Source organism: Salminus brasiliensis, chromosome 18 (genome assembly GCF_030463535.1).
Source record: "Salminus brasiliensis chromosome 18, fSalBra1.hap2, whole genome shotgun sequence".
NCBI classification, from domain to species: domain Eukaryota; kingdom Metazoa; phylum Chordata; class Actinopteri; order Characiformes; family Bryconidae; genus Salminus; species Salminus brasiliensis.
In genome coordinates, this window is record NC_132895.1 from 14617476 (window position 1) to 14629591 (window position 12116).

At 39.1% G+C, this 12116-nt stretch overlaps 1 protein-coding gene across 1 annotated transcript in view; it reads right to left on the reverse strand.

Moving 5' to 3' along the window:
* LOC140539156 (nectin 1a-like) overlaps positions 1 to 12116 on the reverse strand; it is a 32180-nt gene that overhangs the window by 10140 nt on the left and 9924 nt on the right. The window contains exons 2-4 of the mRNA XM_072661796.1: positions 2307 to 2678; positions 1167 to 1466; positions 776 to 893 (exon numbers count right to left, since the gene is read on the reverse strand). Of these exons, the coding sequence (XP_072517897.1) occupies positions 776 to 893; positions 1167 to 1466; positions 2307 to 2678 (790 nt within the window). The remainder of the gene's footprint in view (positions 1 to 775; positions 894 to 1166; positions 1467 to 2306; positions 2679 to 12116) is intronic.

Below are 12116 nucleotides of genomic sequence, written 5' to 3' on the forward strand. Positions count from 1 at the left end.
ATGAATTAGCGATTTTAAAAAGTGGTTTCTTAAAATGTAAAACATTCTTTTATTTATATAAAATTAATTCTGAAGACATAACTCTACTACAATTATACTGTATACAGTCCATGTGCACTGAACCCTAGCTTTATTGTTCAGTTATTAATATTACTGCAGAAAGCTTGAATAATTATTTGGCAGCCATTTACTTTAGTATATCTTGTGGAGTCCCACAGAGTTCTATTGAAGGGCCTATGAAACTGATGTATATGTTGATGTAGAGCTTTTTAAACGTATGAAAACAGAGAACTAAGCTGTGGGCTTACAGTTCAACCATATATGAATGAAATCTAATTGATTTTACAATGTACACTATATGGGCAGAGGTCTCAGACACCTGCTCATTCATTGTTTCTTTCAAAATCAAGGGTATAGAAAAAAAAGTTTATCCTGCTTTTGTTGGCCTAACTGTCTCTATTGTACAAGGAAGGCTTTCTACTAGTTTTTGAAAGCATTACTGTGAGGATTTGACTGTACTTTACTTTTTATTAGTGAGCTCAGGATGTTGGATGATCACTACCCCACCTCAACCTCAACTTATCCCAAGGGAGTCATATTACCGGAGACAATACTTGCCGGAGACAATACTTCTCTACTGAGACTAGACAAGCTATATGTGTGTATTTACACATCTGTGTCAGCAATGGGTGCAACTTAAATATATTCATTAGAAGGGGTCTCCACAAACATTTGGACATATACTGATATTTCTCCAGTGTTACACTGTACTTACTATCTCCACTGAAACAAAGAGATGGCTGGGTTAGCGTCAGCCAGGCAGGTGAGCTGAACGTTGTCTCGGTTTAAATACCAGTTTCCATCGAAGCCATCAATGATTACCTCCGGCTCATCTGGGAGCAAAAGACAAAAGAGAGCAAGATAAAAATGTTTAAAATATATAAAATATATATTTCCGTAAAAAAATGACAAATCTTTCAGTTAGAAAAGCTGAACATGGCATTGGAGATTCTGCTTTAAAGCTACTAAGCTCCAATCTATGTTGCTGTAAATACTTAAAAAAAAAAACATTGGTGCCTTAAATTTAAAATACTAAGTTGTGCTAACTTGAAAAGCTAAGGCACCATTTTTTTTACAGTGTAGAAAGAAAAATGCCCGATGCTTACACTGTATGTTGAGGTTAACACTGTCTGTGTATTGTTCATCATTGTAGGTGGATATACAGGTGAGCCGCTGCTGATGTGTTTCTCGGCTAGGCACCACTATGTAGTCACTGCGCACTGTGATCGTTCCGTCAGCATTCCTGATCTCCTCATTGTTCACTTCTCCATCCAACTCAGTGTCCCAAGTGATCACACTGGGCGGCTTCCCATTGGCTGAGACGCACGTGGCCACAGTCATCTTCAGGTCTTTAGATCCTGCGACTATAGTGGGTGTAGACAAACTCATCTGGACCATAGGACGAGCTGCAGGATAGACATGGATGAAAATGAACATCAAGATTGCGTCAATATCAAGATGTTTCCAATGACACAGCAATAAACTGTAAAAGCTGTAATGGTCTCATAATAGGGGTATTTCTTTAGTGACTTTAATTTGATTTGAACATTTGATTGCAAATGAAGAGCTTTTTTGGGGGAAAATATGTTTTCCAGAACTAATGTTGAAAGAGAAGATTTTCTTCTAAATGTGCAAAGTTTCCAGTAAAATCTGGATCCAGCTCCAGCTGAATCTTGGCTCCTTAATCCCCAAAATACAACATGGGGCCAAGAAACAGAATGTTGTCTGTGTTCCAAATTTGTGTTGTGAGCAAAACATCGTGAAGTCAGGTCAACCATGTCACCAGTTCAGAAATGTATCCAGATTACTCCTGGCTGAACCACTGGAGTTCTACATGTTAATCTCGCCAACCAAAATGCCAACGTATACAGCTCACATGTCTGCCAGTTGACTCTCTGATTAAACCTGACTTTGCGACGTTACACTGGATAGAGGTTGTCATGATCAATGACTGCGTTATTGTCAGAATAATTAGATCCATGTCACAAAAATGACCTTCTCTTCTCCAAAATCACAGATAATGCATCCTTAATTAAAACCAGGCATCCACTGTAAGTGTGTGATGTAACTCTTGTCTTATTAAACTGCAGCTGATTTTATAACTAATGTGTTTCTCCTTTATTACTACTGCCTGGAGTATCTCTCCAGTCGTTTACATAATGTTCTCTGTACTGCAGTTCACCCACTAAGAAGTAAATCCGAACAGATCCATGTTTTGCTAGTTTGCGGAATGTGTGTGAACCTACCATAAACAGTGAGGTTGACCATGCTCTCCCTGTTGCCAGCAGGGAAGGTGGTGTACTCGCAGATGTAAGCAGCCTCGTCGGACAGTCTCAGGTTATTGAAGATGATGGTGGTGTCCTCCAAGGATGGTGTTCTTTGGCGCACTGCTGGGTTCTTGAATCTCACACGCTCTTTGAAGGGCGGCAGCACAGACACCCCTAGGGCAGGGTTGGCAATAGCCACGTTCTGCTTGGTTCCATTGAGGAACTTCTGCCAGGTCACCTGGGAGATCTTCACAGGTGGGTTACTGTTGATGAACTCACAGCGCAGCTCCACCTGCGAGCCCACATAACCTGACCTGTCACTGTCCATCTGCACCATCTGACCACTGCCACCTGAAAGACAGAGGTAAAGGTGACATTTACTCATCTGATTTAACTTGGAGACCATGTCTTTGTTAAAGGTCCTCTGCCAAAGTCTGGAATCAACATTCAAAAATTATGGCATTTTTGTAGAAAACAAATGTTTTCTGGCACCAAGATGTTATCAGCCCATCTTTTAAATCTTGTGAGTTGTGATGTGTGGTCTCCATGGATCATATCAATTAAGCTTTAGGTGACCTGCGGTTCCTTTCTCTAAAAACTACAAACCACAAGACCTGCCTGATGCTTTGGAGATGTTCTGACCCATCTGACCCATTCTGTCATCTAGCCATCACTGTTTGGCTCTTGTCAAAGTGGCTCAGATCCTTATGTTTGCCCATTTTTCCTGCGTTAACACATCAACTTAATGACATAACTGCCTAATATATCCACACCTTGACAGATGCCACTGTAGATAATCATCATTTAATGTACAATAACATATTGTTGCTGTCGTAAAAAAAAAAAAAAAAAAAACGTATCTCCAAAATGTCAGCTTTACAGGGAGGAAAAAAACATGTAAACTTTAAGTGAAAGCCAATGTAAAAATAGTTTATTCCCAATCATTGTTAGGCATTACTATTGGTCCATTCATCAGTTTTATAATTTCATATGTACATGTTAATGTACAATGTGAAAAAAGCTGTAAGTAAAAAAATTACAAAAATGGAGAAGTTTTTTTTGCATGACAGCAACAATATACTGTATGTACACTTAAATATTACATAAGAAATATTATATATTATACTTTATTATTGTATGTAAAATGACGACAGTTGATTCCAAACATCTGAAATGCGGTTACTACCGTGATGCCACTGGACCTTGAACATATCATATCATAGAACATATGCAAGTATGGGAGGTCAATATGGCAAAAATATTATCATATGAATAACAATTATTATAACTAATTATGCTCTCTGTAATGAAACATGCAGTTGGTCAGTGTTCTTTAAGCACTAATGATATTAGTTGTGTAGCAAAGTGATGATAACAATATATATATTCATATTGCCCACTTCCAGAAACAAGTAGTCTGCTGTTAGTAGGTGTAAGGTGATAAAAGCTAAAAAGAAACAGACTAATTATCAGCATGACCATGAGTGACGAGTCCCTTCAAATGTACCCTGTTCAGATATCTAAAATGTTCAGTAACAGCTCAGATAATATTTGTAACTTTGCAATCTTCTCTTCTTATAGCTATTGTTAGCATAATACACAGGTTTCACCAGTAAAAGTCCTTCTTCACCTGCAAATACTATACTGTAAATCTGTCTGTCTAAAAATAGGAGGCTTTAGGAGCTCCTGGCCCAATAGGACACTGAAAGGGACTCCCCCAGCCAATAAGCTGCTGTTCAGCTGAAGGGCGACTGTAAACACAGTATGTGTTTACCTGTGCGACTGTGCATATGTTCTTGTGCTTGTATGCGTGCATGTCTGCTAAAGCCACTGATGGACGCTGATTAGTAAACAACTTAAACACAGGAGCCAATCTCTCGCCAAAAATAAGGCCGCGCTGTGCTGAGACAAAGCCTCTTATATAACCTTAACACTAGATTGTTCTCTCTCTTTTTTCCTTTTTTGAGTTTGACATCCATTGGGAGTTGGACAGGCTGAGATAAGTCAGTATGCCATGCACTATTTATTTGCCTTAAGGGATGACAGACTGAATAAAAGGCTTTTCATTTCAACATTTCAGCAAGTTTTGGTTTTGTTTGTAGAACTGCAAAAGTGAAGGAACTGGAGAGCTGAGGTCGTGTCAAAGTGCTTTTCATCGTATGTTTTTATGATCACAAAAATAATAAATTATAAAAAATAACACCACTTGCTGATAGCTGGTGGAAAAAATAGATGTGTTTGACAAACTATGACAAACACATTAAAAACCTTTAGCATAATGAGCAATACATTCATTTAAATAAATGCAATTATTATTATTATTATTATATTAGATATTAATTTAAGTAATAATTCAGATAATTATTGTCATTTGTAGAAAGTAGAATTTGCTCATGATTGTCAGTAAGGAACAATGGTTTAACAACAAAAACAACAACCAAAATCAGACAAAAGAGTTATTAGCAAAAAAGAAAAAACGCTTCACATCAAATAGCATCCTTTAATAACACTCCAGTCCACTTGATATCTGGGACAGGCATTTAATAATGTTAAATGATGTTCATAAATCTGTGGGTGCTACAGACCCTCCACACAAAAAAGGAAAAAGCATTCGCTACTAAATAAATGAGCTGCACTGGCAGGCATTTAATTTAGAAGGAGGCCGTCCTACATTAGCGCAGACAGTGGGGTGCAGGCTCGCTCTTCCAGGCTTGATAGCTGCTTCTAAGTGGATGCATAAATACAGCAAAGCTGTGTTGAAATGGTGGGTGGGGGAGGGGGTGGACCCACTACCACACACAAGTAGGCCTGAGGGCGTTGGCCGCTGCAGCAGATTACAGCACTCAGTCAGGATATTAAGGTCCAGGATGGCATCCAACTGCGTGGGAGAGGACATCATCAGGCCTTTGCCCTCTGCCGGCTGGTGCAGTAATACCTGAGCCATTACAGACACTTCATTGGCAATTCAATGTGCAGCACACATAAACTGAGGAAGGCCAGGATGAAGATGTACCTTCAGCTAATACAGAGCATTCAGTGCTTAGATGGGATCACCAGCCAGGAACTGGTTTCAAATTTAGGTCGTTAGTTCAAAGTCAGGAGCAGATCCATCCCAACAAATCCTAATGAACTGTGGATTGATAGGGATCAGAAGAAGACATCAGGTCACTCCTGAGGGCAGAGGTCTTCAAATCCAGACCTTAAATCCAGTTTCCAGGTTCTGGATTTGGTATTCACTGGTTGGTATTACACTAGGTTTCCAATCTGTTGCATCCAAAGTTAAAGCCACCCCTGTGATTATAAAAAGCCATCTTCAGCAATATAGAGAGTAGCTGAAGTAGCACATTACAGTGGGGTTGCAGTGCATAAACCTCTCTTTATAAAAGACGGATGCACAGTGGTGCAGAAACCTACTGCTCTTCAAAAATGTGGAAAAAAGTGATGGTGAGGTCACCCTTCACCATATTCTCCACAAGTGGGTGAGCGCATATGTGGCCTACGTCATCTGTGAGCAGTCACCAGTCACCAGTATTCAACACAGGAGCAGCTCACGATGGCCAAACACCTTCCTAAGACACTTGGTGTCGGTTTTCCAGCAAATCCGTAGCAATATGTACATTTAAAGTAAAGGGCTGAAAGCCGTTACTTTAATTACATCTTGATTGTTTCATTTCAAAACCATTGTGTTTGTAAATAGAGGCAAAATTACAAAAACTGTGTCACTGTCCCACACCAAATGGACCTGACTGTAAGTATGATCAGATTATTTGACTTTAACAGACACAAAACACAATGTAATTTCTGTTTTATAATGTTCTCTTTGTTCAGGTATGTGTAATTTGTTGTGAAATAATACGTTTTAATCATGCATGAGATTTTTTGTCTTAGACTGTTTATATTGTTGATGAAATGAGAAAAAAACATTGTCACTGAGTTGATATTAGTCAGTTATTTTGTTGGCAAGATTAGCACTGTTGTGCAGGGTAGTGTTTACCTGCTCCACACTTGCTTGAGATGTAGCTTGTGGGTTGGAATTAAATGTATTACAGCAGTGAAATTTTTAACTTAATAAACAGAGTAGTCTTGGGCATCCAGGAGCTGGAATTGAGCACCTTAATCCTTAACATTATCCAAAAGATAATACATGTGAGGTCTTTCCCTAAGCTGTCTCTTGAGCCTCAAAGCAAGATTACACTCTCAGAAAGGGCAGGACGGAGCGCACCTTCGAATACTTCATCTCTAAAGGGGAGCTACTGTTGAAGCACATAGTATTGCTGACTGGTGGCAGAAATATCACTATTTTACCGTGCCTGTTCCTAGTGAGTAGAGTGTACTACCTTTTCAAATATGAGGAATAACACGTAAAATAACAGTGTCTGATGGTCGGCATACATTTCATTACTACTTACCAGCAGCCATGAGTTCATTTGTTTGGGCAAATTTTATCCAGCTCCCAACCTGTGATATGAAGTGAGTGCAACCTCAAATACGAGCCCCCCTCAAATAGCGTTCCTATTTGGATTTATGTGATTTACTGATAGAGCCATGATTTACACTGACAACACTATGCATTACACCCCACTTGGATGTTATTAAGAGTTTTTTTCATGTCAAACCAGCAAGTTCCGATCAGTTATTGATGAGGTTCTTGTGTAGAAACATACACTAAGAGAAAAAAATCTTAGATTTTCTAAAAAACAAAACACAAATGATGAGAGCGATCTTACCTGCACTTAAGAAAATGAAAAGCATACACAGCCACAGTCATTTAAAACAACCATGTCAAACATTTTTACCATTTAACCACTAGCTTTGGTGACTAATTTTATCGCTTTTCCACCAAATTTGTACAGATTACATGCATCAACCTTGATTCCCCGTTGAAATGCTTTGACAGATGGAGCTAATTCAAAGAAAGCTATGAGAACGTAATCCACATAACTATTTTCCTGAGTACTTTTAAACTTGACAGACGCTAAGACTGGATTTGTCATCCAGTCGTGATGACCTGGCAGGGGCCGGGAAGGCAGCGCTTCGTAAGACGGTTGTCATGGTACTGAGGACACAGGCTAATGAGAATTGAAAGCCCTCCGTGAAGCAGGACCCTGGCCTGCTTCCAAACTGCCGCTACACAGTCCTGTCCTTTCGCTTTATCTTTGAGTCAACAATGCAAGACACTCACCGTTCCACACTGCAGAATGAGTCCGGACAGAGACGCTGGAGTAACACTGGATTAAACGTAACAGTAGGAGACGAAAAACAGCCTTGATGGTTCGTTTGCCCATGATGCATTAATTATCAGGTGTCTGGGGGAATCCACACATATGGAGCATTTTATTTGCACTTCTTGAACCCTAGGATTATTATTCAATTATTCATTTTAAGACGTTTTTATGCAGTGACTACTGTGAACTATTCAATAATTACTTCTGACCTAGTATATAAGTTATGCAGTAATGACAGTGAGCAAGTGAAGTGTGGATCTACATACAGACCCTTAGGGTTTATGGGATTAAAAACAGCTGAGGTCAGTGATGTACTAATGAAATTTGAAATAAGGGAATGTGTGATGCTTTGCTTGAAAAGACAGGAGCGGCTTGTTGGGCTGCAGCTCTATAACCTACAAAAAGCGAGCTCATCTACAAGTGGTCTCACGCTGCCTTTGTCTAACACACATGTCCACTTGAGAGATGAACATGTCATACACATATGACCTCATCTCCACCCTCTATGCCTGTGGACGGATGAGCTCTGCAGCTGAGCTGATTAAAAGCTTTGGGCCACTGTAGGCGGACCAGTCAGTCTGCAACACCTAGCTTCTAGCTGTCGGGCCACAAGTGACAGCTACAGTGTAACACACACCATTTTTCAATGCAGTACATAGAGCACTGCATCCACTATGTAAATTAATGTACATTACTACACAAATGCTGTAAGGCTGTAAAATCCTAAACACATTTTCTCATTCTTTCCTTAATCTTAATAATCTCAATGTGATTTCTCTATTTAGATGACCCATAAGGTTTGAACTGCGTCAGATATGTTACATTAGGAACGTAAACAATCGGCCAATGGGACTTTCTGACTTTCCCACAGTTAAAGCACATCCAGTACTTTATGCAACCAGTGACATGTTTTAAAATAATGATTCAATTTGGTAATGCAGTGTTGGTTGTTGGAAAATTCACAATTAGTTTTTATGTTGACTAGGATTCATTTACACAGGTTCCTGGGGTAATTCCTTTTTTTTCACAGGGACTCTTCTGTGATTTTTCTCTCATCCGGATCAACCATGTCTGTGTTCTTCTATGTCGTCCTCTGAGAAAATTACAGGCTGAATTACCTACTGATTTTCACTAAACTCATTAGTTGTCTGATCATTTTAGTCCCGTCCCGATTCACATCAGACTGGTTCACTATCCCCTACAAGCAAAAATCCAGATAACTATATATAGCACTACTATACAGAGTAGAATTCAGGTAGTGAACGATTTCAGACATATATGTGTGAGCTCATTGCCCTGCAACAGCAGAGTGCATATCTGAATGTCGGTCTTTCTCAGAGAAGCTGTATGCCAATCTTCAAACTAAACAATGCACAAATTATGGGTATTCCTCGTACAAAACCCCAAAGTAGTACACTATATAGTGAATAGGGCACAGTTTCAAACACATGATTTTGGCCGCTGCTCTGCACTGTATTTAGTCTCCAAGCACAAGGTGTTTAATATCCGGTGGATAATAAACACTTTTGTTGAACAAAAACTTTCTTATACGGACATGAAATCATTGTGTATATATATATATATATATATATATATATATATATATATATATATATATATATAGCGGCTGCCCTGAACTCCAGTCCAAGTCCTCAGAGTTCTCTGCTCTCCTTGTTCTACATTATCTTCTCTTACTACTACTAAACTCATAAAAGTCAAAATAAGACAGTAGTTTACATTCTGTGAGAGAATGACATCATGATTACTTTACAACCTAACTTTTTCTACACATGTTTTGAGCAAGATAAACGGGGTAGCGTTCTCTCCAAACTTTCCATTACTTTGTTTAAAGGTTATGTTTAATCTGAGCTGGCACAAGCAGGAGTTGAACGGGAGAACTTTGCCCTTTGCAGCAGGTATGCACATTCTGACTAGACAGTCAACAGATAACACTCTCAAACTCTCTCAAATGAGCTTTTCACTGTTGTCTATGCACCAATGGCACCATGACTGAAAAGCACTTCTGTACTCTGCTAAATAAGCATGACATTTTTAAACCATGCGTTTATGCTGAAATACAATACAAACTTTCTGCTAAGTGGTCACATAAAAGTCTAGTCACTCATCCAAAATGGACAAAAAGCTAGCTGTAATCTTTTTTGAACACCCAGAGCAGCAAAATCCTCTACATTTCCACCATTCAGTTTTACATTGAGGTTAAGCCATGTGATGGACATGTAGGTGATAGTGATTAGAGAACACTAAGGGTATTTCCACACCTTGAGGAACTTTTGGAGGTTATTTAATTTTAAACTGTGGAGGAACCTCTTAATGTGCTTTGAGGAACCTTCAAGAAAACCCCTAAAAGTTCTTAGATGAACTTATACTTTTAAAAGAACTGTGGAAGATATGCCTACCTACATCTCATCACCATCTCGTTTTGACTATTTTTCGGTTTCTTTTTCTTCTTCCATTGTTTAACAGGTGAAGACAACCGTTTTCTCAAATTGGTCCGAAAGTCCAAACCATCCAAAAAAAGGGTGTTCACACCATGGTTCACTTTGATTCAGACCACCTCTTCTGGTCGGAGCCACATTTTGTACCTTCTGCTTTTATTCTGGTTTAGACCAAACTAAAAAGTCAGAAGGTTCAGACCAACCAAGGTATGTGTGAAAGCACCCTAAAGCTCATATTGGTCTTTTCCATTCTCACAAATCTTTCTCTTCTGTTCGCCTACTTGTTCATTAAATGGGTTAAACTGCACCCTAAGAACATAAAAATTATGTCATATGAATGCCTCCTAATTGTTATTCAAATATCCTTAAGAGTTAATAAATAAAAATGTGTTTAACTGTGAGAAAGTATATAAAAAAAGTTAACTTCAAACTTCTGTGCACTGTGGAGGTGGGGCTGTGAAGACAGTTATTAATATTTGCTTAGCCTTGTTCTTTTCTGCTGTTGCTGGATCTAGCCACTGTGCAGAATGCTTCAATCTTAAGTGATTCAGCATCAAGCTGGTTGAACTGCTGTAGGCAAGTCTGGTGTTGCATAACTCGCACATCATGACAGCACTGCTGTCTCTGTCAAAGAACTGCCAGACAAGACTTTCTTTTTCAGATGCCACACTTCTAGGGAGACGCTTTTCTCCCTGACTTCCAGTGACGCAGGGTAATGAATGCTTGAATAGCCATGACAGTACTCGAAGACTGGACTGAAATAGTCAATCAGGTACTCTGCAGAGAGCATCAATGAAAATGATTCAGTGTCTGCACTGGGTTATTACACCTGTTTTTGACGCAGTGCTGGGCTGTTTTGCTTTCTGCAACATCCAAAAAGGAAGCAAATCATGTGCGAGTTAATTACTACTTGTGTAGCACTTGCTTCTTGCCAAGACCCACTTAATCTGAATATGTCCTGTTCAGTGCATGATGTCACCTGCAGCATTAGGTAGAGCAGAATCTGGTCTTAGTTGTTTACATCAGCTCCTGCGTTCAATCCAGAATGTTTTAAGGCGACAGTGGCTATCCCAGGCCCAGTGGTATTTAAAAACTCACTTTTTTTTGCATGGATGCAAAAGGACTTATTTAATGAAATTTAGAACTTCTTAACATGTAGAGACACTTATAGTCAGGTACTGTAGGTATTTTACTGTAGGTCTTTAAAAAGAATATTCCATTTAAAGTTATCTCTGTAAGCCAGAACATCGCCTCAGTCTGATCCCTTTGAAGAAATCCATATGAGAGAAGCACAGAGATCTTAAGCTTTGGGGACCTTGAAAACCCACCACTGTGAAGTCTGAGTGGGCAGAGGTTTTGAAGATTGTCATTTGTAGTTCATCATCCATACAAAAGGCTCTCGCAAAAGCCATGAACCAAACTCACAGGGTGCCCACAGAACATCAACAAAGGCAGGGGAATCTGCTGTACTACACTGTTTTAATGCATTGGCCGTAAGGTAAATTAAGCAATGCTTGGACAGCTATTAAATGGGCTTAAGCCAGTTAGAGAAACTGAAGCAGTAACGCAGCAGCATTGTGGCTGTGTCATTTCTGGAGCATGCAAAATACTATGCCAAGAATCTCTTCTCACCATTCATAAGCACAGAAAGATTTGATCCAGATGGAAAGCTTTCCATGAGCCTGCTTCTGATTAAGAGAACCCCAGTGGGGATTTCAAACAAGTTCAAATGAGAGCACTCCAAACGGCATAAACATTAACTTCATATGCTTAAAGAAAAGCATTTATGGTCCCATAATTGTGGGTGTATCATTTACAAAGATGAATTTATATTTCATGGATGGAATTAATCATTTCATTTGCAAAGTAATGAATTAGTCAATACAGTTTTTCATGATTCCAGATACTTTTCACTTTTTCCTTTTTAACATGGAAAACATCACATATTTAGGGTCAGTGCAAGTTCCTGAAGCCCACCACTATTTCAGTCACTCAATAGCAGATCGTGCTATTGATATACTCTGATAGATTAGTTTAATAAACTGATACACTCTGAACTCTGATGTACAGCAGTTATCACATAAGGGGGAGTATGTCTGCCTCTTCCC